The sequence below is a fragment of the Drosophila erecta genome, unplaced genomic scaffold (assembly GCF_003286155.1).
Source record: "Drosophila erecta strain 14021-0224.00,06,07 unplaced genomic scaffold, DereRS2 tig00000092-arrow-pilon, whole genome shotgun sequence".
NCBI classification, from domain to species: Eukaryota; Metazoa; Arthropoda; class Insecta; order Diptera; family Drosophilidae; genus Drosophila; species Drosophila erecta.
This window is the reverse complement of record NW_020825207.1, coordinates 2,053,602-2,080,909: the sequence shown is the minus strand read 5'-3', so window position 1 is coordinate 2,080,909 and position 27,308 is coordinate 2,053,602. Positions and strand designations below refer to the sequence as shown.

The 27,308-nt window shown below is 48.7% G+C and overlaps 9 protein-coding genes across 10 annotated transcripts; 6 read left to right on the top strand and 3 right to left on the bottom strand.

The window, feature by feature from the left end:
* Positions 1–4,254: 4,254 nt before the first annotated feature.
* Positions 4,255–8,452, bottom strand: LOC6547444 (aminopeptidase N). Its single transcript, XM_001976344.3, has 6 exons — positions 8,076–8,452; positions 6,772–7,232; positions 6,557–6,712; positions 5,087–6,491; positions 4,536–5,032; positions 4,255–4,478 (listed from the first exon to the last, which is right to left on the bottom strand). Exons 2-6 carry the CDS (start codon positions 7,221–7,223, stop codon positions 4,262–4,264), a joined length of 2,727 nt encoding a protein of 908 aa, XP_001976380.1. The 5' UTR covers positions 7,224–7,232; positions 8,076–8,452; the 3' UTR covers positions 4,255–4,261.
* On the top strand, positions 7,384–8,264 carry LOC6547445. Its single transcript, XM_001976345.3, has one exon. The coding sequence runs from the start codon at positions 7,429–7,431 to the stop codon at positions 8,260–8,262; it is 834 nt and encodes a 277-aa protein (XP_001976381.2). The 5' UTR covers positions 7,384–7,428; the 3' UTR covers positions 8,263–8,264.
* A 3,859-nt stretch (positions 8,453–12,311) lies between the features above and the next one.
* LOC6547760 lies at positions 12,312–12,845 on the top strand. Its single transcript, XM_001976346.3, has 2 exons — positions 12,312–12,437; positions 12,499–12,845. The coding sequence occupies exons 1-2, from the start codon at positions 12,418–12,420 to the stop codon at positions 12,761–12,763; spliced, it is 285 nt and encodes a 94-aa protein (XP_001976382.1). The 5' UTR covers positions 12,312–12,417; the 3' UTR covers positions 12,764–12,845.
* Positions 12,846–15,678: 2,833 nt separating this feature from the next.
* On the top strand, positions 15,679–16,697 carry LOC6547762 (ribose-5-phosphate isomerase). Its single transcript, XM_001976348.3, has one exon. It carries the CDS (start codon positions 15,727–15,729, stop codon positions 16,558–16,560), a length of 834 nt encoding a protein of 277 aa, XP_001976384.2. The 5' UTR covers positions 15,679–15,726; the 3' UTR covers positions 16,561–16,697.
* A 221-nt stretch (positions 16,698–16,918) lies between these two features.
* Positions 16,919–18,124, bottom strand: LOC6547763 (protein TEX261). Its single transcript, XM_001976349.3, has 3 exons — positions 17,824–18,124; positions 17,460–17,761; positions 16,919–17,236 (listed from the first exon to the last, which is right to left on the bottom strand). Exons 1-3 carry the CDS (start codon positions 17,891–17,893, stop codon positions 17,012–17,014), a joined length of 597 nt encoding a protein of 198 aa, XP_001976385.1. The 5' UTR covers positions 17,894–18,124; the 3' UTR covers positions 16,919–17,011.
* A 250-nt stretch (positions 18,125–18,374) lies between these two features.
* Positions 18,375–19,256, top strand: LOC6547764. Of its 2 annotated transcripts, none has more exons than XM_001976350.3 (3): positions 18,375–18,567; positions 18,637–18,922; positions 18,973–19,256. In XM_001976350.3, the coding sequence occupies exons 1-3, from the start codon at positions 18,488–18,490 to the stop codon at positions 19,078–19,080; spliced, it is 474 nt and encodes a 157-aa protein (XP_001976386.1). In that variant the 5' UTR covers positions 18,375–18,487; the 3' UTR covers positions 19,081–19,256. The 2 variants fall into 2 exon arrangements, with proteins under 2 accessions (XP_001976386.1, XP_026836032.1); XM_026980231.1 differs by having other exon boundaries at positions 18,980–19,075.
* A 61-nt stretch (positions 19,257–19,317) lies between these two features.
* On the top strand, positions 19,318–19,909 carry LOC6547765 (ATPase inhibitor A, mitochondrial). The gene is made up of 3 exons (XM_001976351.3): positions 19,318–19,481; positions 19,547–19,685; positions 19,746–19,909. Exons 1-3 carry the CDS (start codon positions 19,432–19,434, stop codon positions 19,812–19,814), a joined length of 258 nt encoding a protein of 85 aa, XP_001976387.2. The 5' UTR covers positions 19,318–19,431; the 3' UTR covers positions 19,815–19,909.
* A 34-nt stretch (positions 19,910–19,943) lies between these two features.
* Positions 19,944–20,969, top strand: LOC6547766 (5-formyltetrahydrofolate cyclo-ligase). The gene is made up of 3 exons (XM_001976352.2): positions 19,944–20,311; positions 20,374–20,629; positions 20,686–20,969. The coding sequence occupies exons 1-3, from the start codon at positions 20,114–20,116 to the stop codon at positions 20,916–20,918; spliced, it is 687 nt and encodes a 228-aa protein (XP_001976388.2). The 5' UTR covers positions 19,944–20,113; the 3' UTR covers positions 20,919–20,969.
* On the bottom strand, positions 20,957–27,007 carry LOC6547767 (protein virilizer). Its single transcript, XM_001976353.3, has 6 exons — positions 26,842–27,007; positions 26,102–26,778; positions 23,161–26,042; positions 22,411–23,107; positions 21,287–22,348; positions 20,957–21,224 (listed from the first exon to the last, which is right to left on the bottom strand). Exons 1-6 carry the CDS (start codon positions 26,905–26,907, stop codon positions 21,050–21,052), a joined length of 5,559 nt encoding a protein of 1,852 aa, XP_001976389.1. The 5' UTR covers positions 26,908–27,007; the 3' UTR covers positions 20,957–21,049.
* Positions 27,008–27,308: the final 301 nt, after the last annotated feature.

Here is a 27,308-nt window from a genome sequence, read left to right as displayed (position 1 = left end):
GAGCACTTAAAAGAAACACGTAGAGGAGCAGTAGAAAGTGGTTGCAAAAAGGAGGAGAACGTGATCCGAGGAGTGGGGAACTCGATGCCACTCCTTCTCGGCCACTCAATGCTGTTTTTGTTGCCAATGTTGTCCTGAGTGCTTGCCGTTTTGCACTGCCAAGGTCACAACCCACTCAAAGTGGGGCCAATCTAGTGCTCGTTGAGGTGGTCAAGTGAATTATTGGACATGGACATGGGTTACATGACTTAGGCGAGTCGAATTTGCATTAGCATCAAGTGGCTGACACTCTCAATATTTATTGAGGTGTCGAGTGATTCCATTTCGATGATTGCTTATCGATTTAATGGAAATTAACCATCACAGCAATTACCCGCTCAAGTGAATAAAATACTGAAAACACTTCTGTTCAGTTGCTCAGCCAAGACAAAGGTACAGTGTTCCGAGTATTTAGACCTAAATGGCAAAAAACCCACCTCGGCTTAGCTAAAATTATTACTCTAATTCCTTGTAGAACAAATCTCATAAATCTCGGTCTTAATATTAACTCCAATAACTTACTATCGCAAGTACCCGAAACTTTAAAGTACTTACTAATGCTTTTACGCACTCACAGATGGAAGCACACACAGTTTCTAGTGCCAGTTGCCTGTGCCAGATGGCGCCACACGAATTTAAACTCTACAAGGCGAATTTCTGTTGCAAGTGCAGCAATAAAATATTTGCAATTTAATTAAACGAAATTAAACAATCCTGCCAGCATTTGTGCAAACATGTGTGGCAATTGTGCTTGCCTCGTAATCTAAATTTGTAAGTTGCCATCTCTGTGTCCCTCTCCTTTCCCTCCGGCTCTGTCCGTCCGTCCGTCCGTCCGCTTCTCTCTGTTGGCCGGACAAGGGGAAGTTTTTGGGCTTCTGGTCCCGTTCCCACTTTTGTGGCAACTTTCTTGAATGTCTCGCAGCCTGAAGGCGCCAGCAAGGAATAGTTTTCACGTTCTATTTCTTTCGCCCAGAATTCAACAGAACTCAAACAAAAGCACCGAGGCCCGGGGAAGGAAGCAATAAATGTAAAGTGAAGTAAGAAAAGTTTTCACTCTGATTATGAGAAGACAAGAGCGGTCGGCGGGCGGCGGTGGGCTGCAACACTCGCATTTGGTCAGCAAATCGATTCAATTCGGATTGTGAATATGCAACAGACCCCGCACAATCAAAACATGCTAGCCAGTGCATATTTGCATAAATATTTGCACACGCAACCACCGAACAAACCGGCCAAAGTCAATAGAAAGGATTTTCACATTGGCCAAAAGTTTTTAATGAATTTATTTTCCCTTGGCGGCATTAAAACAACGAACAATGCCACCCACCTAACCGATCTGCCTTAATTTACGACATCAACAAAATGTAATACACAAGTTAGACAATAAAAAGCATCGACATCTCCCATCGAAAGCAAACAAACAAGCTGCACAGCACGAAAATGGAAAATGGAAAATCGGAGAGCCCAAGAACAATGAAGCTACAAAGCTTCCACAGCAAAAAAGTGCACTAATTGAAATATATTTCCCCAGTCACGGACTTAATTTCAAAGAAAACTTGCCAGGTGAAAAGGTCAGTGCAATGAAAAGGCTCCAAGCTGTATTGGGGTCTTTAAAATGGATTCAAAAGTGATGTATTCAGGAAGTTATGAAAGGCTTCTTTCCAAGGAACGAAGCTTTTGTAAGCCCGTCAATAGCGCGCACATAAAACAAATGCAAGCCATTTAAGCCCTATTACTGTTTCATATATATATCGAAAAAATCGTTATCGTTCGAATCGAACGAATCTATCGAGAGCAACGGAAAGCATTTAGAAGCGTGATAAAACCAAAGGCCATCAATTTGTGAAGCGCCTTGTGCCAAACACAATAGTAATCACTTTTACAACTTCTTGGGAGTAGCAATTGACCCGATTGCCCGCCACAGAGCATAATCGACAATCGAAGCCTTGAATTGATAATCTAAACACTCCAATTGAATTGCAATTGCAGCTACACGCAAATAATTTGTCCTCTTGAAGGGGCAACGCGGTGGCCGTTGGTCGAAAGCTTCTCCTATTCAATTAGGGGCAATTAGACCATTTTCCATTTTCCATTTTCCAATGGACAGCGAATGGCGCTCCCCGCCTCCGTCACCGCCACGTGAACAGAAGCCCAAGTCCAAATCCATATGTATATTCGATATGCATTCGCAGGCGAACTCCCACACGGCACGCATCGAGAAATTTAATTTGAATGCGGCTATTACATAATTTGATCCCTGCCCTGCCAGACACTGAATGCATATTAATTAGGGTTCACAACATGATTGTGTGCCAAACTGCCGCATCCGAAGGATGCGACTATTGCATGCAGGTTACGCGTATGTGCCAGCTTAAATTCAGAACTATCCCCAGGCCTCAGGAACTCAGCCAGGCACACACTTTCGTCTCAGATTTCTTGGCCTCGAGATATATGTACATCCTTATCCATTTCGGATTGGAAAGCATATAACTTGCAGCGGCCAACGCAGCTTCAACTCTTCAATGCCGAATTAAAACTCGTTCATTTTAAAATGAGGATAAATATTTCCGATTCAGGAAAGAACAATGGGGCACGAAAAAATGTCTTTAGATGCTGCCCGCATTTAATTGGATGGCACATTCCACAGCTCTTTGAGGACACTTAATTTGACATTTCGATCGCAGTTTCCCTCTGTCGGCGCTCGGATTCAATTAATTTGTGATAAATAAATAAGTTAAGAGCAGCGCTAAATTCCGATGTTCGCCGTAAATATTTAACATGAAATATGTCTGTTTCTGTTCTTTTTCTGTTCTACACGCACGTCAAGCTGGGCATCGCATTTAATTAATTTAATAACCGCTTTTAACAAGCATTAATAGCGTTAATTTTTCTGACAGGGCCACTTTTCATTTGCATTCGCATTTATGTATGCATTTCCCAGCAAATATATTATAAGGCAGCACATGCTGGTTTCCATGCTGACCCATAGGTCATCAGATGATTGATTCAGCGCAATTGTAACTCCAATAAACCGTACTGTCCATAAATTGGCGGCCATTTTTTCGTGGCTCGTGAAGTAACAAAAAATTTTATTGAGCCATTTACTTTGTCCTTTTTCCAATTCCAACATGAATATATTTTCCGTTTGCTATGCATCCGAACTGAATAGGCCATCTTCCCCCGAAGTATTTTCTATTAATTGTTTTAATTTCAATTTAGCATGCAACAACGTGCTTAACTCTCAATCGGATTAGCTTTCATCATCTCCGGGCGATTGACAGCCAGTCCTGCTAAATATTCCTTATTGTTTGTCCAAGGAGTCAACAAACAAATAGCATAATCCGTGATGCTTGGGAGCTGCAAGAGAGCATCATACACGACTGAATAAGCCATCAAATTGGTTGCAGTTGACAGATACTTTCGCCTGATTGACGCCCTCAGTCTCACTTTTGCAATGCAATCCACTTGGCCCACGGCACATCAATTACAGACGATTAATTTATCTAATTGGCAGCTAGTTGCGGATCCCGAGTCCTACTCCTATTCCCAGTCCTTTTGGATGACAAACAGCTGGAAGCGGCGAACAAAGGGACAACCTAATGCCGGGCCGCCATTTCCATGTTCTTTCCACATGTCATCATCGGCGGATGCGGATGCGGATGTGAATGTGGCGGTGGCAGAGGCAGTGGCAGTGGCAGTGAGAAGTACATATTTTGACGTACCCGTGTAAACGTCAAATGCCAGAAAGGACCAAGCCGCTCCGCCAAAACAAAGGAGCTGCTGCATGGCCGAATGGTGTCGGTGTGTGTCCCGTGTCAGGCAATCCACCAGTCAAAGTCGTGACAGGACCCGTTTCTGACAGCCAACCTCCTTGAGCCTTTGCCCTGACCTGTCCTGCCCTGACCTGCCACCCAAATCGCATTCCTTTCAGTGCTGGCTCCAAGATTTCATCGCCATTGGCTTAATTAATACCCAGAACGTGGAGCCTGACAGCCCGCAGAGTCTTGGCCAGAATAGGTTGACACAGGTGGCAGCCTTGAAAGTTGCTCAAAAGTGGGGTACTAATTAAACTAAATTATGACCAAGATATGAGAAAGATTGCTGAATTGTGGGAAACGTGCTTAAAAGTGTATCTACTTTTGGAAAAGCAGAAAAGTAAATGTCACTCAATGATTTATTAAAAATCAAGAAAGGTAAAACTGAACTTTAAGTGGGAAGCTGCTTATAAGTGTTTCTCCATAGCGTCGATAAAATCGCTGGAGCAATCTGTCTGCCATTTCTGGTTCATTTTGCCCTGATGAAGCGCTTTCTGGAGAGGTTCTTCAAACTCCTTGAGGTCTTTTAAATGCGCTTCAAGTCGATCAACTTGCTCCGAACTCTGAAGATTCCTAGCCAAACTGAGCAAAAGTCCCGTGAGCTCCTTCTTCTTGAATTTCTCACTACAAATAAGGGTTTGTTAATGGGTTATATGTAGTGCTAAACTATTTGTGGCTTACCCCAGTGTCTTGGCATGGCTGAAAATATAGTTTTCTGTGGCAGAAACCAAATGTTCCCTATTTAGGGCAGATTTCACGCCTAACATATAGCAATCACTCAGCAGTTTCTCCTTGGATTGCAGTGTATAGTTCAGAAACTGCTCGAAGTTCCCAAAGTTACGAATGCAACCGAGGGCAGATGCCAATATCCTTCTCTGAGATCCATTGGTGGAGTTCTGGAACAGTTCAAATACCTCCTGGAACTCCGCATCACCGCCTTCATCCAGCAGCGAGCAGTATGCTACCTTTTGGAAATCGGATTGCAATTGACCTCCATGTCTATGGGTTATGGCCAGTGTCCTGGCCTGATTCGTGCAATCAGCCACGTGGTAGCGACAAGCCTGTGAATATGCAAAGTGGGCAAATGGAATGTCCTTGATGGCGGCACTAGATGCTGCTATCCCTGATAGCTTTGGAAAGCGGTTATACAATGGCAAAAGTAGCTTCTGCATGTAGTTCTGTAACAGAAATTGCGTTTAAATAACAAATAAAAAACCTCCAATTGAGCTCACCTTAAATGTATTTGCCTCCTCCACGTGCAGTAATGCTCCTAGGCGATTGAGGATACCAATGGCCCTCTGCCAAGGCAGAAAGTCCTGCTCCTTCGCCAGATATTCCAGCAAATCAAAAGCTTTGTCATATTTATGTACCTTGACTGCAGCCAAAGCCATGAGATCATCCAGCAACTGAGCTCGGTTCAGCTTGTGGATACCACCAGAATTGGGCTCATTCCTCAGGCTTTCTATTATCAAGCGCCAGTTGTGTTCATCGTAGTTAACTCTGAAGATGGTGGCTACTTGGGGGTTCAGTAAGAGCCACTCGTCAGGAGATGGCAGATCGGGCAACTGCAGAACTTTTGTGTTCAGGGGACACTCCAACCAGAACTGTGGGGTAGTCTGATCAAAGTCGGGTAGCTTTTGCCTGACAAACCTCAAAGGAACCCACCAGCAGGATGAGTCCTCTTCGATCTGCTGCCCCTGCAAGAACCTGCTCTGATTGAGGGTTACCTCGCCAGTTTTGTAGTTCCGAGTGAGGGTTACCAAGGGATAGCCGCCCTGCAGGGTCCAAGAATCCATGGCTCTACTTAGATTGAAGTCGGAGGAAACAATCTCGTTATTCAGAGCAGCCTTTTCGAGGGCACTCCAGAGATCAGCTTGGGCCACATTTGTGAAGGAGTAGCGCCCCAAAAAAGAGCGAATTCCCTGGAGGAAGGCGTCCTCTCCGACAAGTTTGTGCAGCATGCGGATGGTCAGCGATCCCTTCTCGTACACATACTCCGTGAATTGGCCGAGAACCTCGGCAGGATCCTTTACGTCCTTGGAGATAGCAGGCACAGTTCCATTCGAGTCCTGGCTAAAGAATTTCGCCAAATCCGCCGATATAAAGCGCTCTCCTCTTGACCGCTCGGGCTCCAAAGCATCGAGTGCCAGGTAGCCAAAGTAGGTAGACGGACCCTCCTTCAACCAGAGATCGTTCCACCACTGCATGGTGACCAAATTTCCGAACCACTGATGGGCATATTCGTGGGCCACCGTGAAGGCAGTGCTATCCTTCTGCTTCTGCGGATAATCACCCTGGTTTTGGGGTAATCTCTCCTCATTGTAGGTCACCAGACCCCAGTTCTCCATTGCCGTAAATCTGTGAGTGGGCACCGTCAGTTGATCGACTTTCGCCAGCGGAAAGTTAATTTGGAACAAATTCTCGTAGAAGGATAGCAGCTTCGGAGCCATTTCCATGGATATCATTTCCTGACCCACCAACTTCGGCTGCATCCAGTTGCGAAAGATCACTCTGTTGCTGGTCTCGCTCTCCTCGGTGGCGGCATTTTCCAGATCATGGACAGCAAAGGCTACTAAATAAGTAGAGGTCCTCAAAAGTGTATCGTGATCGCACCATACATAATCTGTGAGGCTATCACTGGCATAAAAATAATAATAATGACAGATAGAGTCCTTTATAATAGTCCTATATTCCATACTTACTGATCTTGACAACCGAGAACAGGCATGCCGCTCAATCCCGTGTAGTTCCTATGATAGCCCAGGGTGATGTTAAAGGTGGCCTTCCAGGATGGTTCATCGAAGCAGGGAAATGCCTGCCTGGCAAAAGTGGGTGAGAACTGGGTGACTGCCAGCTGACTGAGGCACCACAAAGGTTATTCATTTGACCCATGAAATGTGAAGATAAGATAACTCACTGAACTTCCTTGGTAATTACATCCGTGTAGTTACTTTTGTAGTAGCCACTTTGGGAGTCATTCAGGCCAGCCTTAAAGTGCATTTCCAGCTGGTAGATCTGATCCTTTTCCAGTTCCCGACCCAAGTGCAGGATGTAGAAGTTATGCACCTCACTAACTTCAATGCGATTGACTCCGAGCTTTTCCTGGCCACAAGCAACTGATGTTCGATTCTCATCTATCTCCAAGTACGCGGCGTGTAAGGTGATATTCTTGGTGGTCTCCCGTGCCAGAAGATCTATTTTAACAGATCCCTCGAATCTTTGATCGGTGTTACTTAGGTGTGTGAGAATCCGCAGGTTGTAGTGCAGAGGTTCCACGGATCTGGGCAAGCGATAATCCTCGTAGGCAGCTCTGATGGACGAAACCATCAAAGCCAAGAAGATCCAGAGACTTGGCTGAACCTGCCCCATGATGAGATGCTATGAAGGAAAAAGATACTACGGATTGGTTTGGATTCCTTAAGAGGGTATTAATCCTTAAGATTATAGGCTTAAGAAACTAGCAATCTTGTAGGATTACTTTGAGTAAGCCCACTTAGGAAGTGGGACTGAGATGCCTTTACTAATTTAATCTTAGTTTCCCAAATTATTTAGACAACAGTGATTTGTTTGGAATATGTATTCGAGGTGTTTCCGTGGTTCGTCCACCTCCCAAATTATGTGTTTAGTGCGGGGTGGCGGCTGTAAGTCAAACACATTGCAATCGCTCTGCTCCACAGCACTTCAGCCACACCGCAACATAGGTCATTTAACAGGGAGTCGGCTCCGCTGGAAGCTCGGCGTGATGCAGTTGCTCAGTGGCCTGCGACACCGATACTGCCTGTGGCGTCTGCGGCGCCTGTTGGGCGTGGCCTTCGACGAGGGCGGATTCCAGGAGGGCACTCGCCAGGCGGCGGTCACCATGATCGAGGCAGTGCGCCAAGCGGACTGGCCCTGCATCCGGAGTTGCTGCACGGAGCGGGGATCGGCCGATATCTACGGCTTGTCCCAGATGAGGAGTCCCTACTGGAGTTTGGTTCGCTTCCAAAGGGAACACCTGCGTCATGCTCTGCCCCTGAGGGTGGTACGTCGCTGGATCGATGGTCGCTATTACGTCCTGGTGGACATGCTCTTCGTCGGCCTGCGCAACCTGCTCGATCTCGGGACCGAGCAGGAAAGGGAGGAAATGCTCCAGCGGATTCAGAGCGTTCTGGTGGATTCCCGGATCGATGATCAGTTCGAACCGAACAACTGCCGCCTGGCGATCGCCGAACTAGTACTCACCTTCTCCAAGGAACTGGGACACAGCCAGTTGGATCCGCAGGATCCTCGGGATATTGAGCGTGAGGATCAGGAGAGTGGCTGGCTGGTGGACTCCTACAAGGTGCACCGCTTCAAGCTGATCAGCTTCAGTCCCAAAACACTGAACCTTCGCGTTATTGACTTTCTGAAACCGGTTCGCCAGAGGTAGTAGCCCACAATTCTCCGTTCTGAAGGTGGTGTCACCTGGTGTTGTTGCAGCACTCAAGCAATTTCAGTCACGTGCTGTTCTCCGGTTCATCGATCCCTCGCATTAGCATTACTCTAAGCCCACAATCCACCGATCGTCGCTCGACTCCGGTCCGCAGTAAACTGATCCGCTGGGCGGGCACGCTGGCATATTTATGGCATGGAAAGGTGTGGAGAGTTTGACTATCACTGTGATTTTCAAATTGCTTCGAGTTACTAAAAACGCGAGAAACCCACAATTAGTTGCTGGGAAGTGTAGGTCATTAAGTCGTATGAATAAAATGGAGTACCCTTTTTGCCAGTACATGATTCTAGCTGCACTTGCCACAATTTGGATCTGCAACTACAGGCAGCCTTTCATTTAAACCGCGGAGTACAATTTCGATAATTTGTCAAGCTGCGAGCTTTTAGCCAGATGGTGTAAGAGTTAACTATCAACTTGCAGCAGGAGTCCAAGGATGCCCCATCCGCATCCAAGGGGCTGGGAAATCACGGCGTGTCGCTTTCGAATGGAACATAAAAAATTGAGGGCTTAATTAAAAAGCAAAAATGTGCTGAGATTTTCCGCTTTTTTAACGCCAACAGCAGCAACTTCGGCAACCATGGCCCTTTGCCCGTAGTCGTATTTATATCCGTAGCCCGCACCCATGGCCCCAAAAAAGAGGGAAAATGCGAATGTGAAAACAACACATTTTCCGGGGCCAGGGAGTGAAAACTACTTGCCGACGACTTTTTATGTGGCCCATGTTCCTTGGAGGCGAAGGAAGCACTGCCAGCAGTTCCATTTGAAATTTTCCGGGCCTCATGTGTCTTTTTATTTCGCCTCCCTTGCTCGTACAAATTAAGCTTTCCCTCGCTTTGTTCCCTCTTTGTTGGCCGGGCCAGGAGGAGACCATGACTTTTGTTGTTAATTAAAGTGACGGCCAAAAACATGAAACTCTCAAGTGCTCATTAAAATTGAAATGCGACTGCAGGAACAAACCAAATATGTGCCAAACAATGATGCTTCCCATTTACTGCCATTCCGTATCCGTATTCCGTATTTCAAACAGCTACGTGTAGTTTGGATCACTCTACTGAATTTGGCTACTGATAGGTAACTGTGTAAATCAGTTAAAGGTTCCCTTTTAATTAGTGTATGAAAGTGTTTAATCTGCTTAAATTTGATAGTAAATTGTTTTGATGCACGCTGAATTCTGGTAAATCAATAACTTCTTTGTTACGGCCAACCTACATAATATTAAAAGTAGCATTCTTGGGGTGCCGCAGTTTCTGCAGTACTCCTTCACAAATCATTTGTTTTGCCAAGTCCAGTGCGAGGAGTCCACATAAACCAGCGGCAATCCCCACCCGAAATCAGGGCGATTGCAGAGCTTTAAAGTGCTCCATGGCAGGCCACATAAATAAATGTTTGCACATTTACTTTGCCGGGCTACCCACTTTGAGTTCCTGCTCCTGGATTGCGGGTGTTGTGTTCGCTCGCTTTGTTGCTCCCAGCACGTTCATAACTCAACTCCTGCTCCAGCCACGGCTCCTTCTGCAAGGATGCAAGGATTGTGCGCGGATGTGCCGGAGGTGTTGCTTCCCAGACGCTTTATTTACTTGCAATTCGAAGCGGGCAATCTCGATAGTTTCAATCCGAGGATACGCCCCGCATTGTTTCCTGGCGCTCCGCTGGCGATGATTCTCCGGGGAGAGATTGCCATAACTTTGTATAGTGTAATGGCAATGCAATTGGATGAATTTGGCAGCAGGAAGAGCTGCACCCATCACGGGCATCGAGGGCAGTTAGTGGGAGCTCAAATTGCAAGACAAAGGCTGCGAGCCCAAGTCAATTTGGCCAAGTCTCCCAGGCGGTCAAGGTGGCGCAGTGATGCAGTGATGCAGTGGACCCACTGAATGGGAATCGCAGCAATCACGTACCCAATGGGCATATTACTAGCTGACGAGGATGCGAATGGATTAGGTTGACCTGGCAGTGGCTGTTCACTAACTGCAATCTAATTCTGAGCTGGGGTGTCACATTTATCGGCATGGTTTTCCAAAACGGCATCAATCGGAAGGAGGGGTAACAAGCTTTTCGCAAACACTTGCACATGCTCAAACTTAATTTACCCTTTTTCGTCAAAATATTTTTAAAAATAAAATATAAATATAAATCCAAACTAAAACATATAGAACCCACAGTTCTAGGAAAATGCCAAAGAGCACGCATATTATTTTGAAATCATTTTCTAAGTTAACTGGAAGTAACATACAACGAATTTAGTTTCAGACACCTTCAAAAATGTTTTCCAAACTCTGCTGCTTCCTATGCCGTCCGCTTTATTGAGTTATTACCTATTTTAAGTAAACTCAGGGTGCTCGGAGCGTTGATCTGGCCATGGGGTCATAAGCTGGCCGACAATGGGCCGTGCGAGATGAGGTCTGGCTCCATTTTCAGGGCAGTTAGCACAATGTCACGTAGCAAATGCGACAGCGTGGTCAACATAATGAACGGGGCGGCCACCCGCTCCTCCCGGCCCCAGGCCACGCCCCCCGCCCGCTGCTCCTTTGGGATAAAGAGTGCAGCATGTTGCAGGTGCAGACGGCGAGTCCTTCGCGCAAACGAGTGCTGCCCGTTCGACTGTTTTACAAAATCTCTGGCGTTCTTACACTATGAATAGATACTTCTTTTAGAATGTAGAGTTTACCATTTTTTAAGGGAGTTTGTGAATTTTCTAGAATTCATTTGGACATACCTCATAGAAAGTATAATATATAATTCAGCTGTGGCTTAGGCTTCAATGTGTATCTTACATGAGTTAGCTACTTTCTCACGCCCTCCAAGATTCTGCACCTGAGAGCACCTCTAGCCACGGCTTTGGTGGCATCCATTCGTGTCTGGTGTCCACTGATTGCTCTGGCGGCGATTGCAATAACCTTTGCCCATGTCGACCATGTCACGACAACTCAGCTCGGTTTTCGGGCCAAAGGAACCCTCAGACAGTTGGCTCCGAAAAATGTGTCGATGCACGTGACATTCGGATGCAATTTGCAATTTGATTTCGTTCCCTGGGGAGGGAGTGGATGGGCGTGGAGCGGAGGGCTGGATCCCATTGCCAGCAGGTTGCAAGTTGCAAGTTGCAGATTCAGATTCGGCTTGTTGCCTAAGTTCAAGGATCAAATTGATTCCCCGTTCGGCAGCAGCAGGTGTGAGATGGAAGCTGCGTCTTTGCATTGTTACACTTGACCAATTCGGATTGCAATTACACACCTGACTGTTTACCGCCCCACCGCCCCAATTTTGAACCTGACTTTATGTCTGGGAAATGGGTGGGGCAGCCGGACTGTAGTTATTCTGGGGGCCAGGGGGGTCTTGCCTTGTTTTGCAATCTGCTTTCTTTGTTGGCGCCATCCCCACCCCGCCACTACTTAGTCTGTTTATCGTTTGTGCGATTGTTTGTGGCTTAAGTGGGCAGGGAGCCGTCGAGTAAGTGACAGACAGGCAATAAGAAGACAACCGAATGGACACTGGGCTAATTGAAGTCTTCTGTATGACAGTGGCTTAATATGATAACATTCAAGGCATCCCATGTCCATTCTTTTTAAACTGCTACTCATAGTATGACTGCAATCCTTATTTTGAAACCGATTTCAAGACATCTACAAAGGATTTCAACACCCTTTTACAGCCTACTCTTGGGCATCCTAATGAGCTACTCCTCTGCACTCGGCATTATGTTAAGGATGGATCAATTTATTCGCATTTAAGCCCAAAGCACCTAGTCAGCAATCCGAAATGCAAGTTTACGTACATCTGCACTCAGGCCCCGGAGTTAATAGCGCTCTTGTTATCGGATGTGGATATTCCGTTCACCCCGGATGCGCAACAGCTCCTCCTGCGTCGCCTGATTGACCTTCCATGAGTGGCAAATGGTGTTGGGTGTCAGTCAGGCGAAGCACTCCGCCCAATTTCCATCTCGTCCGGCAGTCCTGGGACTTCGACTAGGTGGGAAACTAATTTGGGAATCGAACCTGGCGCGGAGAAGGCTGTCGGCTGGGTTACATTAGTGTTTCAATCACCTCACATTAGGCACGCTGCTTTGTGTGCTACTCAGTCGAGCAAGTCGGCAAGATGAAGAAATCCGGGGACTTGTAAGCGAAATCCAGAGGGATTAGCACTTTGATCACCTGATTACCCTTACCCTCGCCTTAGCCTCTCACTGCTCAACAATCGCGACCTTCTGAAGACACCGTCCGGGAACTCCATCGTGAACTTCCTGGTGAAGCCCATGAGCGTGGAAATGAACACGGCGGACAAGCTGATCACGGGCGCCAGGCGCCAGCGGATGATGGAGCTCTTTAACGAGGATCGCGCCTGGGAGGCCGCCGAGTTGTCCCGGTTCGGGCTGAGCTGCATCAAGGCGCCGGATTGCTATCCCTGCTGCACTCCCTTCGAGTGCTCCAAAGCCAAGTTTTAGGCCTAAACGATGCGATGACCTGGTATTTTGTTGCACTCGCATGTGTAAGAATTAAATCCTTACGTTAATCGGACTTCAAAAATATGCCTTTGTGTAAAATCGGAGGAAAATGTTGTTCAGGATTCCTACTTTACAGAATTGTTCCGATTGTCTAGAAGATTCGAGAGCCCACCGCAATTCTTTTAAAATTTATTTATTTATGCGTTTTCCCTGGCCATGCGGTCAACTGTCGGCCGCGTAATAAATTGATTCGGTGGGCCTTGTCTGCGGCCATTAATCTATTTCCCGGGCAGAGGGCCACGCCCCCAGCTGGATGTGCTGTTCATTGTTTAGTGAATGGCAGGCAAATTTCGGCGCCTTTGTTTCGAGATAAAACCCTTTGGGCGGATCGTGTTTTTTCGGGAATGTGGGCCTCACCCGCTTTTTTGTCTTGCGGGCAACAAAACACAACTGATTATGGCGGCAGGCCACTTGGCCGGATTAATTGAAAGCCGAAAGCCTAAAGCGAACGGCAGGCTTTTTGCTCACTTCAGTTGGGATTCATTTCGGGCTTGAATCGGTCCTGCGACCGCTCCTCCATCATCATTTGTCATTGTCAGCTAACGGAGTGTGATGGCCGCTCCATTTCGCAATAGATGAGATAAGAGGCGGCGCTCGGGCTCAGCCGGTTTCGCTCAGTGCACTCGGCTGCACTTCCCGCCTGACTTTTGAGCGTGATTTTCTTTTCCGTGTGCAGTCAGCGATGCGCTAATCAAATTATAAATCGTGCCCATTGGAAAGTCGTTCGATGCCATCCATGGCCCCCAGGAGTCGACATTGTCATCATCAGCCCGGGCAATCATAACTCGCACAAAGGCAAAGCCATCCTGCATTTTTCTGCACTTTTCCCCACTTTTCTCCCACCGCATGCATCTGCGGCACTTTTTCTGCTCCCATTCGAGGTGCTGTGGCGCCACCATAATGGATGTCGCGGGCCAAGTGCAGCTGGGTCGGTCCATTTGCACTCCTCGGACCCTTTCTGCATTTGCGCACCCTCTCCTCCTCTGGAAATGGCGAAAATGTCTTCGATGCGGCAGGCTGCTAAAATAATATAATCGATTGTGTCTGCAGGCCTCCAGTTCCTGAAATGGAGGCACAGTGCATTTGCATTCGGAGCTTACTTCACTTCATTCAAACATTTCACTCATTACCCAAAGGAACTCGTTCTTAAATGGAAGTGCTTGGCTACCACACAAAGTAGAGGGTATCCCCAGATTCAGGCACCAAAGAAGGGCCTTCCTACATGTACATGCAGATGTACGAGTATATGGTGTTTAATTCATGTATAATGTTTTTCCACGAGCAAGGGAGGAGGGCAGCGAGGTGGGGAAGGAGTAAGTGAATGCATAGGAGGCGGGTTCAGGTGTTGGCCCGGAACAATTGGGAACATGGGTCGCATTAAACAATGCCCATTTCTTTAATTAACAATTTGCATTTGCCGTGTTCGCCGATTTTTTGCTGAGCCCTCTGTGTTGCTGTTAATTGGTGTTTACTTTGGGCGGCTTTTGTGGCACGCCCACTTGCAATAATAGAGCTTCATGTGCGGCGATTCCACTGGGCGATTTGGTTGTGGCAGCTGTCGATGCAGGACTTTCCCCCCTTGAGCACCTTGTAATCCCCATCTGGGGATTATCCCACATTCCTGCATTCCGGCTGCCTTTGAGCGGCATCTTTTTTGCTAATGACTCGAAATCCCATCCAATCATGCAAACTGCTTGGGACTTTGTTTGCGGATTCTCCCCTCCGGCCGGAGATAGTAATTTATTTCTTAAAAAGTGAAATCCATTAACACAAATTCTTTGGCCCACTATCTTTTCACCTCCCCCTCCTTTTTCCTTTTTCCATTTTCCATTTTCCATATCTTTATGTCTTGGTCAGACCATTCACGTGGCTCTTATGTTCCGGTTTTCCAGCTCTCCAGCTTTCCAGCTTTTCCGCCGCTGCCTGGCTAGAGGAAAATTGCAATCACCTTTGTGATTGTGTTCTGCTTTTCAGCTCTATCGCCCGGCATTCAACAGTTTTCGCTTTGTGCACTAAAAGTATTAAATTTCCTCAAATATTCTCGGTACATGTGTGTTTGTACATATATGTGTATGTATACAACTCTTTCCATTTTGACCGAGTGCAAGTCACTTTGAAATCGCACAGGATTTTTGGTATTTTTGTGGTCAAAGATTTGGTTTGAAAGACACATTTTCATAGCACTGTGTTTTGCTTCCGTAATAATATTTATTTATTTTTAGGAAATTCATTTTAATACAATTTTTTTCCAACCAGTACATGGAGTTCGTCAGCTCCAGCCAACTGAAGGATGCGGCCCAGAACACCTTGCCCTTCGTGGACGTGCAGGAGGTGGTACCCCAACAGGCGGTGCCGCTGGCCGGGCTGGGAATCTACTACAAGGACGCCCCGGCTACGGCGGCTTCTTTGCCCCCAAGATAGTGACATACGATTTGTCCAGCTTATTTCTGGACCCTCGCGTCTGAAGACCGCGAAAATCTATAAGTTTACCATTTAACAGTAAACTAAGAACTATGGTTTATCCATTTTTTTCAGTGAAAAGAAGAATAAGTTTTTCAAATGTTTGTCACGGTCAATGTAATGTAATTACATTACAATCACTTAATGTAATATTTACATATATCGATATAAACTAAGCAAAATGCGCAAGCTACTGAACTGCTTTTAATATCCAACTTGGATTTCAACCTAGCAACCATTGATGCTTTGAGTAGCGGATCAAAATATTTAACTATTTTACGCATAGCAATTCGAAAAGCTAACAGCTCGCGCGCTGTTAACAGCTCTGTTAACCTGGCCAGCGCAACGGCGGGAAATCCCTAGCGCCACACCACAAATCCCACAGTCGCCGGCTTGATCTCTGTGACATTGAAGTTGCGATTGAAACCGAAGCTGTTAACCACATGTTATCTGGGTTATTGCGTCGAGGCGTCCAACCAGCACGGTTCACCCAGCATCTCGGCGAAGATCTCTTACGCAGCGCAGCGGCATTACACTCCCAGGTTCGCAGGATGGAAGACATTGCTTTGGACGCGGCCAAGAAGACGGCGGCCCGCACGGCGGTGGATCAGTGGGTAACGGAGGACACGAAGATTCTGGGGATAGGCAGTGGGTCCACCGTGGTGTTCGCCGTGCAGCGGATCGCGGAGCGCGTGTGGAAGGAGGGTGAGCTGACGGACCTCATCTGTGTGCCCTCGTCCTACCAGGCGCGCCATCTGATCCTCGACTATAACCTCAACCTGGGCGATCTGGACAGGAATCCCAACATAGACGTGGCCATCGACGGGGCCGACGAGGTCGACCGACACATGGTGCTCATCAAGGGAGGCGGCGGCTGTTTGCTGCAGGAGAAGGTGGTGGCCTCCTGCGCCAAGAACTTCATCGTGGTGGCCGATTACACAAAGAACTCCATCCGTCTGGGGGAGCAGTGGTGCCGCGGAGTGCCCATCGAGGTGGCCCCCATGGCGTACGTGCCCATCAAGCTGCACATCGAGGCGCTCTTCGGCGGGGAGGCCTCTCTACGGATGGCCAAGGTGAAGGCGGGACCCATCGTCACGGATAATGGCAACTTCCTGCTGGACTGGAAGTTCATCGCCAACCGGGAGTACGACTGGGACGAGGTCAACCGCGCCATCACCCTGATCCCGGGCGTTCTGGAGACGGGTCTGTTCGTCAACATGGCCACCAAGTGCTACTACGGCATGGCCGATGGCCAGGTCAAGGTCCAGAATAAGTAGTTGCAGAAGCATTTGAGTAAGGGTTCCTTGGGCGGAGTTGGGGGAGCGCTTTTGCATTTATCTTTCACCAAGCTGTTCCTTAAATTTAATGTTTGCCATTTGCAAAGAATTTAAATACATATTGATTTATAACCCAACACAAACGATGATTTTAATAATATGTGCATGATATGTGTTTCATGTAGTGATTTATTCAGCTTCTTCAATGCAAGTACAAACTCGAAATTCGTCAAAAGTCCCCCAAAAGGTGACCTATAAAACTGAAATCACGCACATATAGATAACGACATATCATTTCAATAATCTGTCTTTTAGCCCTAAACTCGATGGTTTCCACTACAAATAAGTCGGTGACGAATGTCAATGCATAAACGTAGTTCACATGCGCTTTGTATACTTTTGTCTCGATTGCTGCCACAAAAATAATAAATAAACATTAAATAAACTACGCCTAGAAGGCCTTCTTGGTCCGCCCAGGGAGCAGGGCCTCTTTCAGATACTGGAACAGGGACAGCAGGCCCTGCTTCTTGTTCCGCGAGAAGTAATTGCTGACCACATCCGGACTGCGCCGGCTCTGATCGCTGACGGTGGTGGGCAGGACACTGTCATTCGCACTCAGCGAGACGAACAGGGCGAAGGGCACGATCCACAGGCAGATTGTGAAGTAAGCCAGCACCTGTAAGTACAAAATGAACTTTAGCTCTGAAGAGTACGCGTTTTCCGGGGCTCAGATGAAGTGGTACATATGATGAGGTAGATAAGCAATGCAATACAATGCACTTTATATCATAGCAATATATTATGTTTTTCAGCAATGTGATGCAAGAGCCAAAAACATGAATACAGCGAAGCAAGACCAAGAAATATTATATACGTAGCGAATAAGGTAATAGGCTCACCTGCGTGAAAGGCACGTAGACGGAAGTGAAGTGCTGGAAGGCCAGGAAGTGATTGGCCACCAGCATGGCCAAGGAGCCCAGCAGCGGCAGCGAGAGCAGGCGCACGAAGGGGAATCCACCCATGATCCCCAGGTGGAAGCCCTGCGCCACCAGTCCGCAGATTATGAGGCTCCACGGCAGGTCCTCGAACAGCATCAGCAGGATGTAGACGAAGATTGTGAAGCTGATCAGGAAGAGGATGCACTTCCTCGCCGCCGTCGTGTACTCCTCGGCCAATTCCGCCAGATAATACAGACCAGCCACTAGAAAAAAACAATTGCAGACGTTGCAATTGGGCAAGTCCAACTAAGAGGCGCCAGCTCACCAATTGATAGGGTCAGGAACACGATCTGTATGCCCATCGAGACCCAGCCCAGTAGGTACAGGAAGGCCATAGTGCGTACTTCAGCCGGAATCGAGCGATATATACGCAGATATATATACGGCTGAAATCGGCCGACAAAACAAAACAATGGGATTGGTGTGGCGTGCGGTGCGTAGCTGCAAATACCACACCCTATATCGGCTCAACCAAATGTGGTCACACTACGCGCAGAGTTGCCAGATAACCATTTTCCAACGTTTTTTCAAATATGAAATATGAAATTTTATGAAGCAAGACTGAAATCTAAAAGCCAGTTAGTTACCATCTATGGCCACCATCTCGAATAATTTCTAACTATCCAATGCTAGAAATATACTAAATCATGGCGATCATAGCGATCATAGCGAGATAAAGTAAAAATGCATTTAGAAATAAAAAATATAAAACAAACTTGCAGAGCCCGTTGTTTCACTTAATACGATGATACAATAAATATTAATAAATAGTCGGCATCAATAAAATGTCTCGTTTCGTTGGTCGGATATCAAAGCCAAATATTTTAGAAAGCAACCGTGTCATATTCCATCTGAAGCTATCAGTCTAGACTCAGCCGTCGATATCCTGTAATTTCATCAGCTTTTTCGAAAAATCTGTAATTCTTCGTATGAGTTCCATACTCTCATGTGCAAAAATGTTTTGTGCCGGAATATTGCAGCGGAGACTGAGCGTCGGTCTTACTCAAAAGTGAGTTGCGTTTGCCTATCCCTCTCTCTCTCCCTCGTTCCGATAACTCCCAATCCGAAATCCCCAAAGACTCGGCTGGGCGCCCAAGAAACTCTACTCAGAGGAAAAGAAGACCCCTAGTGTTTTCCTGTGGGGTGGCGGACTCGGCAAGCTGCAGGGCGGCCTGAAGGAGGAGGAGTACTTCATTTCACTAACCCATAACCTCATGGACAAGATGCGGGACAAGAAGGACCCCGGCGACTACATGCCCAACTGGGATGAGTTCCAGAAGACCCTGGACCACGCCTCTCTGGGCAGCACCTCCTCCATGAACAAGCACAAGAATGTGCTCGAGGAGGCCTTTTTCCTGAACGAGGTAGCTATGAATGAGCTTTTCAATTCCGAATACACTATCCTTACTTTCAGACCGCAGACGATATCAAAGTATTACACGACCGTGCTCTAGAAGACCCCAAAGGCCTCAATAATGCCACAGAACTGGAACATAACTCAGATCCACAGAACACCAAATAGTTAATTGTTTATGTTAATTGCCATCCACTCATTCCTTCAGGCGTATCATCATCAAACTTATCCACATGGCACGGGCTCAATAAAATTGTTAGTTACATAGCTTAACCAGATTTATTCGTTTTTTTAGGAACAGTGAAATAAATGAAACCTATTTGGGTGTGTTAATTAAAGTTGAAGTTTTTTGCCCCCAAGAAGTGATTGTTTCTATTTCCGTCCCCACTGAGTATTTTTAGCCGCGCTCATGTCCAATTTTCAGCAGTTTGTTTTCACAAGTCGGCGAAATCGCAGCGACAACTCATCTCTTATATATAGCTTAACTATACTACATAAACCGATCCTATAAAGACAAACATGTTTACACTGCGCCGATTCAGTCAGCGCTGGTATCCCAAGCAGATTCAGTAGGTTTCGCGAATTAGAGCGGAGTTGCGTAAGATTCTAGAACCGCTTTCGAATCGCATTGCAGGCACTTGAAAATGTCGCAGATCGGAGAACTGGGCAGTGGAGCCGGCAAGGGTGGCGGTGGCGGAGGATCCATTCGGGAGGCAGGCGGATCCTTTGGCAAAATGGAGGCTGCTCGCGAGGAGGAGTTCTTCCATAAGCAGGTAAGGTCATCCTAATATAGTAATTTGCACAGAAGCTAAGGCTCCCAAGTTTCACTGCAGCAAAAGGAGCAGCTGAAGAACCTGAAGGCCAAGACGGAACCCAAGGCACCAGAGGCTCCCAAGAAGTGAGCCCAACTAGGAGTCTGGAACTCCAGTAGCTTAACTATTACTGAATTGTATTTAATGGGAATGGTACTCCAAATATAGCGCAGGCATTAAGTTCATTTGAACACTCGTTTGGTATGGGTTGCATGATAACTCCCATCCCTGATCAGCTGAGCGCCTCTAGGGTCACTCACTGGAAGCCCGAACTTTCCCCAGATCGCTGCACTTCCATTTGTTTACGAACAGGGCTCCGAAGCGGAGCAGCCGACTGATAACAGCGCAGTGTAAGCGCAGCTGATAACGGGCAGCGGAGTGGCAACCTAATGATGCCTGGACCGGGCAGGCAGATGGAAACAGTTCGCACCGGTTCGCACGAGTGTGCAGTGGATGATCCAGCAGCGGGAATGGCGGCCACGATCCAAAACAGCCTGAAGGTGGCGCTGCGAAAGCGCATAAAGGATGCACTGAAGAGCATCGACCCGGAGGCTATCGCCCGGCAATCCCAGGCCGTCACGGCCAAGGTAACGTTTGGCTGGATAACCTTTAGGTTATCACTAATCTGCAATCGGCTCGATCGGCACAGGTGCTGCAAAGCGAGATCTTCCGGCATGCGCAGCGGGTGAGCATTTACCTGAGCACCACCTCCGAGCTGGACACCACGGCGCTGCTTTCGGAGATGTTCCGCCTGGAGAAGATGGTATTCGTGCCCACCTACGAGGGCAGCAGGATGAAGATGGTGCGACTGCGCGGCATGGACGAGTACGAGAGCCTGCCCCTGACCAAGTGGAACATCAAGCAGCCGGACTTCAAGGAGGCGCGCGAAGATGCCATGACCAATGGTGAGTTTCTAGAACCACCCCAGGGCTCCTTCTAAAGATATACTCCTTTGCCGCAGGGCACGGCATCGATCTCTTCATCGTGCCGGGAGTGGCCTTCACCCGCTGTGGAGCTCGGATGGGCCATGGAATGGGCTACTATGACAAGTTCCTCAAGCAGCACGCGGAGAAGTATCCGCACAAGAAGATCTCGCTGATGGCGCTGTCGCTCAACGAGCAGATAGTCAACAACGAGGAGCTGCCCATGGAGTCGCACGACGTCCGTTTGCACAGTGTAATTACGGAACATTAACTTTGAGCTTACATACAAAGTGGGAAAATACAACGAACTAATACAAAATCAGCACAATCAGCACGTTTATTAAGTAATGGAATTCAAACTGCCCAGCCAGCATCCATCTGGTTCTTAGGATCAACGTCCTCCTATCTCATGTAGGATGGCCTGGAGCGCAGGCCTCGTCCACGCGGCCGTCCACTGTAGTGGGGCGAGGAATAGTGCGAATCGCTGCTGCTAAAGTGGGCGTCCGAGGCAGACCGATAGGATCCGGAAGACTCTGCCCAGCTGGAGGGCGAACCAATGCGCATTAGCTTCTTCTGCCTGTTGGATAAGTAAAGTAGCCCATTAGATTCAGCCCACAAAGTGGTAATTGTGCACTTTACCTGAAGGCCGCTGCTGCCGAGATGCGAGATCCCCGGTTGCGTCCCACCCGGGAGCCTCTCAGCATGGAGGGTATCTTGTTGTAGCCGGTGGGTCCTGTGGGCTGGGCGCCACAAGTTTCCAAGGCCAGGAAGTCATCCACGTGTAGGGATGGCGGCCTTGAGGTGTTGGGCGGCCGGGATCGGAACAGATCTCCCCTGGAAGGTGGTGGCCGCGCAAAGCCACGACCCCTAACTGATGAAACAAACATTTTCTTTTCGGGCCGACCAGTCGCGGGTTCCACTTCCACGCGGCGCGTGCGGAAACAAGGCGCCGTTGGCGTCATCTCCCGATTGGATTGGGGCGAGCCGGATAAATTCATGACCCGCTTGCTATCACCAGCCACATTCAAGTCCGGATTGAGGCACACGTTTGCCAAATCCGTGAGATCGCAGGCGATGCGCTCGTAGATCGGCTCGTTCATGTCTTCGATCAGTTCTATGGGCAGCGGGTCCAACCAGTAGCGAGCCGTAAGTTGGGCATTCTCGGCTGTGGCACAGAATCGCGTAAAGATCGGACGCGCCTCGTACTGTGTGACAATGCCCTCGGCCTGCGGCAGATAGGGTTCCACGGTCAGAGAGCCACTGCAGCTGCTGGCCGATGGATTGGCTTCTCCCTCAGCTTCTGGTGGCGTCTCCGTACTGATCCCGGCGAGAATCTCCTGCTTGGAGGCCTGCAGCAGTATCAGTTGCTTAAGGTCGCTCAGCGCCGCCTCATTGGCCACTGCCTTATGCTTCTCCATTACGGTGAGAATGCGGCTGAGCACCGGTGGCTTGGCCAGCTCAATGTCCTGAAACTCCACCAGCTGGGCGAGCTCTGTGGCCCCCAGTTTCAGAGTGCGGTGTGGCATGGCCGACATGGTGGGCGGCGGCTCAATTTGGGTCAGAGAGCGCAGCAGTAGGATCAGAGATTCGATGTTGGCATTGTACTCCACAGTTTCGTTGTGAAGGATCACACGCTCCATCCACGCCTGGAACTCTGTGATCTTCTGCTTCAGCAACTGAGCCAGATGGTAAAAGGTGAAGCTGGCGTTATAGATAATATTATTATTATGACCATTAAAACCGCAGTCGTACCCAGAACTTACTCGTGCTCCGTGAGGATGACCAGATTGCGCACCGCAAGAATTGATATTCCATGGGTTACCTCCACGCTTGTCAAGTTACTAAAGACTGCATCGATGATTCGCGGAATGAGTTCCTTGGGTGGCAGTGCGGCAGCCAGATTCAACGCGGGCGAAGCCGTACTCTTGTGCGAGATCAGCGAAATACCGGAGTCTAGGAAACTGTCCAGAATGCGATGGACAGCCTCTTGGCAATTGGAAACCACGTCGTTAAACTCGTTCAGTGCCAGCAGCGACTGAAAGAGTTCCCAGAACTTTCCGGAAAGAATCGACAGCATTGAACTCTTCAAAGGGGCAAAAGCACACAAGCGAGTGGAGAAACGAAGCAGCCGTTCCAGGTTGGTGGTCGGAATGCAGTTGGATGTCTGGTACTCATTACACAGCAATTCCGTGATCGTCTTGGCGATCAGCAGGGTCATGTTGGGTGCCAAGTCGGACAGTTGCATGCACACTCGCTGCAGTAGTTCGGACAGCTGTGGAAAACTGGACGGAGCAAGTGCCTCCACCAGCTTGGCGATCTGTCCGCTCTGGGGATGCAAGTGCGCGGACCACAGTTTCCGCTCAGTGATTAGACGCTGCTTGTGCTGTTGCTGCAACTGGTCGCAAAGGGGCTGGGGCATCGGCAGCGGGAGTGGAAGTAGCTCCGCCAAAAGCTTCAGTCCTGTACGAAAGAAGTTATTAGATGGTGTTCATATTCTTCATAGTCTAACTTACCAGGAATGAAGTGCGCGGGTCCATCGACATTTTTTAGCACCTCTCTGATCATCAGGGTCCAAAGTGACTTGTGCAGCGACTCCTCGTCTTGTTCATTCGGCTGGGTGTAGGCCAGAAGGGTCTGGACCACCTCCATCTTGCATTGTTCCACCTCGAGGCCCGCCTGACAGCGCGTGGGAAAGTAGTAGAGCAAATAGTACACTTTCACCAGGTGATCTATGGCGGTGAGGTCTTTGTAGGTGCCATCTCTGCACAGGATCGCGTACGAGAGCAGTTCCCGGAGGATCTGCAGCGTGGGCAGCATGATCTGACAGCAGTGGACTCCCTGGATGGTCATTAGGGCGGGAGCATGTGCACCCGGCTGCTCGAAGTATGCGCATAATCGCTCCATGATCTGGATACAAAGCTGGACACCATCCGCCGCGTACAGCTGCAGGGCCACAAACCTATGTTTCAGCTCCTCGGTCACTGGAGGAGCTTTTTGACCTGCAATCGGTTTGCTTATGGAGAGATATCGCAAAATCCGCAGGGCCATAATCAGGTCTCCAGGAAATGTGGTCAGGTAATCCAGAGAGCGGCCTATCACCTCCACCAGCGGCATTATGTCATCATATACGAACACATTAATAGCCTCTAGCGGCTTCATGTACACGTACATCTCCTGCAAGACGGCCGACACCGAGGGCTCGAAGGTCTCGTGGTTCTTGGCCAGCTCCAGGATCACACCCCCATGTTCGATCAGGTAGTCCAGCTGCTCGCAGTAGCGAACACAAGCGTCCACCATGTCCACGGCATAGCTCAGCACCGGGCTCTTGTACTTCATGCCCGGTGAGCTCAGCTGGCGTTGCGTCTGAAGGCGCTGCTCCTTCTTGATCAGATCCATGAAGATCTTCAGATTGTTATTCAAGCCCAGCACCTCCACGGTGTGCTGCCGTCCAGCGGGATCGCAGGTTTGCGAGTAAATGGCATGCATATGAGTGGCCAACTTGACGGCATCGTATTCGGGAGCCGCGGCAGCGTAGGTAATGGCATCCAGGTGGTACCGTGTCTGCACCTTGTACGACATTTCAATACCCAATCTGGCAAGGCGTGGCAGCACTGGTCGAAGGATCGGCCTGGGTCGCACTTGGGGAGCAGCAGCTGGAGCAGAAACGGGAATCGAGGGAGGAACTGGCTTGCCCTCCTCGTCTGCCGTTGGTGGCTTCTCGCCTGCAGCCTCCACAGCTTCATTTTCGACCTCCATTACCTTGTCCTCTAGATCCGACTTCTCTGGCTTTTCCTCCTTTTCCTCTGGGTTCCGAGGTACCTCATCTAGGCCCAGCAGTATGGCCACAATCGTCTGCGTTACAGGAAAAGCATCATCCACGAAGTAATCGATGCCGACATGCGAGCGCAAAAGGGTATGCATCAAATCCAGCATGCTTAGATACGTCGTGGCCGGTAACTCCTTGCAGTTTCCCAACATGACCAGCAGAGATTCCGCCAGTGAGTTTTGTCCCAAGTAGGATTGAAGGGCATTTCCGAAGCTGCGCTGCGCCGTGGGATCGGATACCACCTCGAATTTCTTGGACACGGGTAGGAAACGGCGCGGCTGCAAGTAACTCAGTTGGCTGGAAAACAATGCATCCATCAACATCTCGAAGGTAAACTCTATTTGCTGGCAAGTTATCACTGTGTCCTCCATTTGTTCGCGATTACCAGGTATGATTATTCGATCCACAAAGAGACGACGGCACCAAATCTGTATGCTCTCCAGGCCCTCCCACAAATGTAGTTTCTTTATTATCGCCTGCAGTGCGTACTTCGTCCTTGTCAGCTTGGCTGCCTTGATGGCTTCCACAATCATCTGATAGCCGTTATTTTTCGCTCCCATAAAGTGTTCGATGCCCATCCTGGTGTCCAGCAAGGCGTACACGGCTTTGAGAAGCTGAAGCTTAATGGACAGTGCCATGTACGGTTCGTGATACAGCTGGAATACCGCATCGAAGGTATCAAATTTGTGTTCTTTCAACAGGTGCTGAAAGAGATCCTCGCTACTGCCCAGAAGTTCAGCCATTCGGGCACCCAGCTTTATATGACGGATCTTAAAAGCAGGCTGTGGCTGCATGCATGCCGCCTGGAAACTCAGGGCAATCTGCATCACATTAGCTGCCTGACGAAGATGTACCTCATCGTTTCCGAAAAACTGCTGCAGGACAAAGTTCCTCCTTTTGTAGTGCTGGGCTAAGTAACCCAACTGATTGTTCAGTTGCTCACCCAAGTACACAAATTGTTCCCGTTCGTCTACACTAGCGCCATGTTCCTCGCTGAAGGCAGCAACATTCTCACAACGGGTTTGCAGGACCAACTTCTTAAAGAGCAGCTTTAGAGTTTCCAGCTCCTTGCTGAAGTGGGCAGACATGTCGCCTTCAAAGACCAACAGTGGCTTCTGCCATGGCTCGAAAGCATCGATGGCTGGAGGAGCAGCGACAGCAGCTGCCTCCAACTCCCGCTCGTACTCCGCAATGGCAGCCGCATCAACTGCATCGTCCTCCTCGTCGTCGCCGATGATCTCGTCGTCACTGAGAATGGGCTCAAACTGCTCTTGCGGCGTGCATGATCGGTCCTCATCGTCCCGATCCCGATCACCACGGTGCAGTGACTCAGAGGAGTGCCTGTAGTGCGATGACTGCATCTTGTAGTGGGAACGCGAGTCCTCGTCATCGTAGTCCATCGTGTCGGGCGAACGCGGACGTGTCGGTGAGTCAATCGATGCAGGCGGGGTTCTGGGCCACTTGTGCTCGTCCACATCGGAGCGAGATCTCTCCGAGCGCTTTCGACGCGACCGATGGCTGGAGTATTCCGGTGAACGCGACCAATCCCTAGAGCCCTTGTCGCGCGAACTGCAATGAAAGGATTGTGATAAGTTTGAATTTAATATATAGAAAAGTTAACCACTTACCACCTGATGTACTCCCTGTCGTTGCTCTCTGAATGCGTGTGTGATCTTCTGGGCGGTGGCGGTGAGTGATCCGTGGAGTGCGTGGACCGACGCAGTCGTCGCATCTCTCGCTGCTCTTGCTCCTCGGCGTGCTGGTGGTAATGATCCCGCGACATGCCGTATTCCATGTCCTCCGGATCGTAATCGCTGACATTGCCCTTGTGAGCGTTCAACAGTTCCGCCTGCATCGGCTCCTGCCACTCGTCCTTCAGCACATCCTCCTGGAGGAGCACCTCGCCACTCAGGTTGGTTATCTCCGGGCCCACGGGCTCGCAGGGCAGCGTCGGACTGGCAATTGGCTCCGTCACCGAGTTGGTGAAGATGCCGTAGATGGCCAGTGTGATGGTGCTGTACCAGCCACGCAGCACCAGGCCGTCGGTGACGATCTTCTCCTGCGAGCAGTCCAGGTGAATGCAGTCGTTTTGGTTGTACCGCAGCAGGCCGAGGTTCTCGAATGCCGACGCAGCCGGCATTCCCAGGTCGTTGACGAAGAACTCTAGATCGAACTTTGAGGGATTGGTGGCGCCCAGGCGAACGCCGCCGGGAAAGTCCGCCTGGACTCGGGCGCCCAGGGGAATGATTCGCACCTGTGTGATGAAGACCGGCTTGGGAAACTGCACCAAATCCAAATTAATGTCCTAAGAGGAGACGGTAGTGGGGGTTAGCGAATGCTTCGCGTAGAGGTTTATTTGGGCTCTTACCGTCACTTCCTCGTGCGAGAAAGTGTCGAAGAACAGCAGCTCAGACCCGTCATCTACATCGGCCATGTTGTGTGCTTAAATCTTGTCTTTTTCAGTAAAACCGTCTATAGTCTGGTAGTTTTATTTATTTTCCTCAACTGCTAGGGATGGAACTGAAATCGATTGCACTTACTGCATTTGGTAGGGGTATTCAACAAGCCATGCGGAAGAACATTTTGTAAGTTAAATCTTAGCAAAAAATAAGATTGTCTCAGTTTAGTAGTTTGCGCAAGACAATTATCACAAGTTAGGATCATTTATGGCTTATTTTTAAAAATTATACTTATTAATACTTGGAAATTAATTGGATTTTTTTCTCTAAGTTTTTTTCCCAAGATTGTGAGTAAAAAGAAATACAACCCATAGGAAAAGCAATGACACAATGGACACACAAAGTCTAAGATGTATCAGCAGTTCAGAATTAACTT

Coding starts and splice junctions, on each gene's coding strand:
- LOC6547767 (XM_001976353.3), bottom strand. CDS start 26,907: ATGGCCGATGTAGATGACGGGTCTGAGCTGCTGTTCTTCGACACTTTC. Junction 26,779..26,841: donor TCTCGCACGAGGAAGTGACG/GTAAGAGCCCAA, acceptor GTCTCCTCTTAG/GACATTAATTTGGATTTGGT. Junction 23,108..23,160: donor ACCCGCGCACTTCATTCCTG/GTAAGTTAGACT, acceptor TCTTTCGTACAG/GACTGAAGCTTTTGGCGGAG.
- LOC6547760 (XM_001976346.3), top strand. CDS start 12,418: ATGAAGAAATCCGGGGACTT. Junction 12,438..12,498: donor ATGAAGAAATCCGGGGACTT/GTAAGCGAAATC, acceptor CCCTCGCCTTAG/CCTCTCACTGCTCAACAATC.
- LOC6547766 (XM_001976352.2), top strand. CDS start 20,114: ATGATGCCTGGACCGGGCAGGCAGATGGAAACAGTTCGCACCGGTTCG. Junction 20,312..20,373: donor CCCAGGCCGTCACGGCCAAG/GTAACGTTTGGC, acceptor CGATCGGCACAG/GTGCTGCAAAGCGAGATCTT. Junction 20,630..20,685: donor CGAAGATGCCATGACCAATG/GTGAGTTTCTAG, acceptor CCTTTGCCGCAG/GGCACGGCATCGATCTCTTC.
- LOC6547764 (XM_001976350.3), top strand. CDS start 18,488: ATGAGTTCCATACTCTCATGTGCAAAAATGTTTTGTGCCGGAATATTG. Junction 18,568..18,636: donor AGCGTCGGTCTTACTCAAAA/GTGAGTTGCGTT, acceptor AAATCCCCAAAG/ACTCGGCTGGGCGCCCAAGA. Junction 18,923..18,972: donor AGGCCTTTTTCCTGAACGAG/GTAGCTATGAAT, acceptor CCTTACTTTCAG/ACCGCAGACGATATCAAAGT.
- LOC6547762 (XM_001976348.3), top strand. CDS start 15,727: ATGTTATCTGGGTTATTGCGTCGAGGCGTCCAACCAGCACGGTTCACC.
- LOC6547763 (XM_001976349.3), bottom strand. CDS start 17,893: ATGGCCTTCCTGTACCTACTGGGCTGGGTCTCGATGGGCATACAGATC. Junction 17,762..17,823: donor GTTCCTGACCCTATCAATTG/GTGAGCTGGCGC, acceptor GTTTTTTTCTAG/TGGCTGGTCTGTATTATCTG. Junction 17,237..17,459: donor TCTACGTGCCTTTCACGCAG/GTGAGCCTATTA, acceptor TTGTACTTACAG/GTGCTGGCTTACTTCACAAT.
- LOC6547765 (XM_001976351.3), top strand. CDS start 19,432: ATGTTTACACTGCGCCGATTCAGTCAGCGCTGGTATCCCAAGCAGATT. Junction 19,482..19,546: donor TGGTATCCCAAGCAGATTCA/GTAGGTTTCGCG, acceptor ATCGCATTGCAG/GCACTTGAAAATGTCGCAGA. Junction 19,686..19,745: donor AGGAGTTCTTCCATAAGCAG/GTAAGGTCATCC, acceptor GTTTCACTGCAG/CAAAAGGAGCAGCTGAAGAA.
- LOC6547444 (XM_001976344.3), bottom strand. CDS start 7,223: ATGGGGCAGGTTCAGCCAAGTCTCTGGATCTTCTTGGCTTTGATGGTT. Junction 6,713..6,771: donor GTAATTACCAAGGAAGTTCA/GTGAGTTATCTT, acceptor GTGGTGCCTCAG/TCAGCTGGCAGTCACCCAGT. Junction 4,479..4,535: donor AGCCATGCCAAGACACTGGG/GTAAGCCACAAA, acceptor CCTTATTTGTAG/TGAGAAATTCAAGAAGAAGG.
- LOC6547445 (XM_001976345.3), top strand. CDS start 7,429: ATGTATTCGAGGTGTTTCCGTGGTTCGTCCACCTCCCAAATTATGTGT.